This window comes from Frankliniella occidentalis, unplaced genomic scaffold (genome assembly GCF_000697945.3).
Source record: "Frankliniella occidentalis isolate FOCC.00 unplaced genomic scaffold, Focc_3.1 Scaffold496, whole genome shotgun sequence".
Taxonomy (NCBI): domain Eukaryota; kingdom Metazoa; phylum Arthropoda; class Insecta; order Thysanoptera; family Thripidae; genus Frankliniella; species Frankliniella occidentalis.
Window position 1 is genome coordinate 80,491 of NW_026267614.1, and position 2,220 is coordinate 82,710.

The window sequence follows — 2,220 nt, forward strand, 5'->3', positions numbered from 1 at the left end:
TACGCGAAGGCAAAAGTTTCCCGTTTTGATATGCCGATGAGTGATTCTATGCCAAGTGAGCACGGCGCAAACCCCTATTGTCATGGATTGTGTTCAAACTTTCTGAATCGTCTGTTCAAGGTTGAACACGGATACGTTTTATATAAAAGCTAAAATATGGGACGCGGGAGCGGCGCACGCTCTCGCTTATTTGCTCATATTTTGGGGCGACCGCGAAATTCAAAAGGAGATTAACTAAAATTGTAGTATCGCCGTAACGGCACAAACCAATTTTTGTGGTTGATTAATTTCATTACGGCAATTTTCGGCAGTGCCATACCGACTGAGCACACTATTTGTTTTATCACCCACGTTTCGCGTAGGGAGGTTCGGGGGAACGGGAATACTAAAGAGGTATGGACGTTTTATTTTTATTCATGTTCCATTCTTGCACTCGTCACACATAATGTTACTGCGATGTGCTTCGCAGCAATCACATTCACATTCATTCTCCCGTAGCTCCGTGCAACATTCACATGGGCACTGGCAAGGGCACCACATGTCTGGGTCCATTTTAGCGTGCAGCTCGCAGCATCCGCACTCGCACGCCAGTACTTGTTCACAGCATAGACAAGGGCGCTTGCAGGGATGAATTGGAGCCATTGAAACCACTGAAACAATTAATAAAGAGAACGCTATTCCGTTGTTTTGGTTGGCAGCAGTTTCGCCTCTCTCCTTAGAGTGTCTCTAGAGCGGCAAAGAGTGGGAACGTCGGGCAAGTGTACGTTTGACGCCGTTTGACGCCCAAATTGGCCTAACGTCACAACGGAACGTTTATTAGTGGGCGTTTATTAGCGGCGGGACGCGGCGGGATGCGGCGTGACTGACCTGGAAGAGACCGACTTCGGAGAGACCGACTTCGGACAGACCGACTTCGGACAGACCGACTTCGGACAGACCGACCTCGAACATAGCGAGCACAGTACAATTATTTTAAGACTTACCTTGCTACTTCTGCCCGAGTTACCAACTAAACACACAACGCGGCACTCACGTCAGCTCAAGATGGTGCACACCACGAGACTGGCGAAACACGTTGTAGCGCGAGTCAAACAGTCAGTTAAACTGCAGATTGTTATGCGAACTTTGCCCCAAACTTCAAACACAACACATCATAACAGTGACTCTTCTACTGACCATGGTCCAAAGTGGGTGGTGGAGGTGGAGGTGGAGGTGGTGATGGTGGTGATGTTGATAATGATGGTGGAGGTATAGACTCTCTGCTACCATCATCATCATGCTCCAGGATTGCTGCTTGCTCAGCATTGAAGTAGTGTACCTCAGGCGTCCCTGTAGACAAACATATTGGAAAGATATCATCGACCTATTCATTTGGACTGTGAACTTCTAAACTGAAGGTTAAAATAAAGCAGTGAGCAAGTGAACTATGTACACACCATTCCCATGTTTGAATTGGAGCATGTCCACGTCACTCAGAGGTGGATTTGCGAATATTGTTGGCTTTGCCCCACGCTTCAGTTTGTGCAGTCTGTTAACATCTTCAAACAGGTCAAGAGCAAAGTGACCCGGACAAAAGTAACAGTTAAAATAAAATAAATGGACAGCGGATTCATTGTCAACAATTTTTCATTTCCACCGACTTTCACCCAAAACTCTTGCCTAAAATGTAAGAGAAAACCAGTAGTTCTAGTTTTCAAAATGATCCATTCAAATTCGGATTGCTGGGAGTAACATACCTCTCCCCTAGTTTGGGGAATGAGCACATGTGCTTCCCATCACCCGGCACTTTAAAATCATTGCAACCTTTACCGCTACATCGCTTTTTCTTTGGTGACATGGCTGATGGCTGCAAGAAAAGTTCGATTTAACCATACACCTTATTTCTTTATAACCTAACCAACAAGCCCTATACAAGTCAGATTAAAATTTGTTCCCTTGAGTGATTAGTCCATCTGACCATAAAATCCTAAGATATAGTAACTAGTGCAAAACATGAACACCCAAATCAGTCGTAACTTCCCTTTAAGCTATTTAATTCAGTCACTTTCCTTCGAAATAATCTCAAGCAGCCGGTAAGGGAAGCAGAAATACTCCCTTTTTTAGACAGTACATTATGGTCTGTCTTTACGCGAAGGCAAAAGTTTCCCGTTTTGATATGCCGATGAGTGATTCTATGCCAAGTGAGCACGGCGCAAACCCCTATTGTCATGGATTGTGTTC

The 2,220-nt window shown here is 45.0% G+C and overlaps 1 protein-coding gene across 1 annotated transcript; it reads right to left on the reverse strand.

The window, feature by feature from the left end:
* Positions 1 to 413: 413 nt before the first annotated feature.
* On the reverse strand, positions 414 to 2,091 carry LOC127751450 (sperm mitochondrial-associated cysteine-rich protein-like). The gene is made up of 3 exons (XM_052275038.1): positions 1,437 to 2,091; positions 1,177 to 1,329; positions 414 to 650 (listed from the first exon to the last, which is right to left on the reverse strand). Exons 1-3 carry the CDS (start codon positions 1,459 to 1,461, stop codon positions 415 to 417), a joined length of 414 nt encoding a protein of 137 aa, XP_052130998.1. The 5' UTR covers positions 1,462 to 2,091; the 3' UTR covers position 414.
* Between the last annotated feature and the right edge of the window lie 129 nt (positions 2,092 to 2,220).

Bases quoted from the DNA above. Each gene is read 5' to 3' on its own strand.
- LOC127751450 (XM_052275038.1), bottom strand. From the start codon at position 1,461: ATGCTCCAATTCAAACATGGGAATG. The intron at 1,330-1,436 runs GTGTGTACATAG...GTTTGTCTACAG, and splicing joins CCAATTCAAACATGGGAATG to GGACGCCTGAGGTACACTAC. The intron at 651-1,176 runs GTCAGTAGAAGA...TAATTGTTTCAG, and splicing joins ACCACCCACTTTGGACCATG to TGGTTTCAATGGCTCCAATT.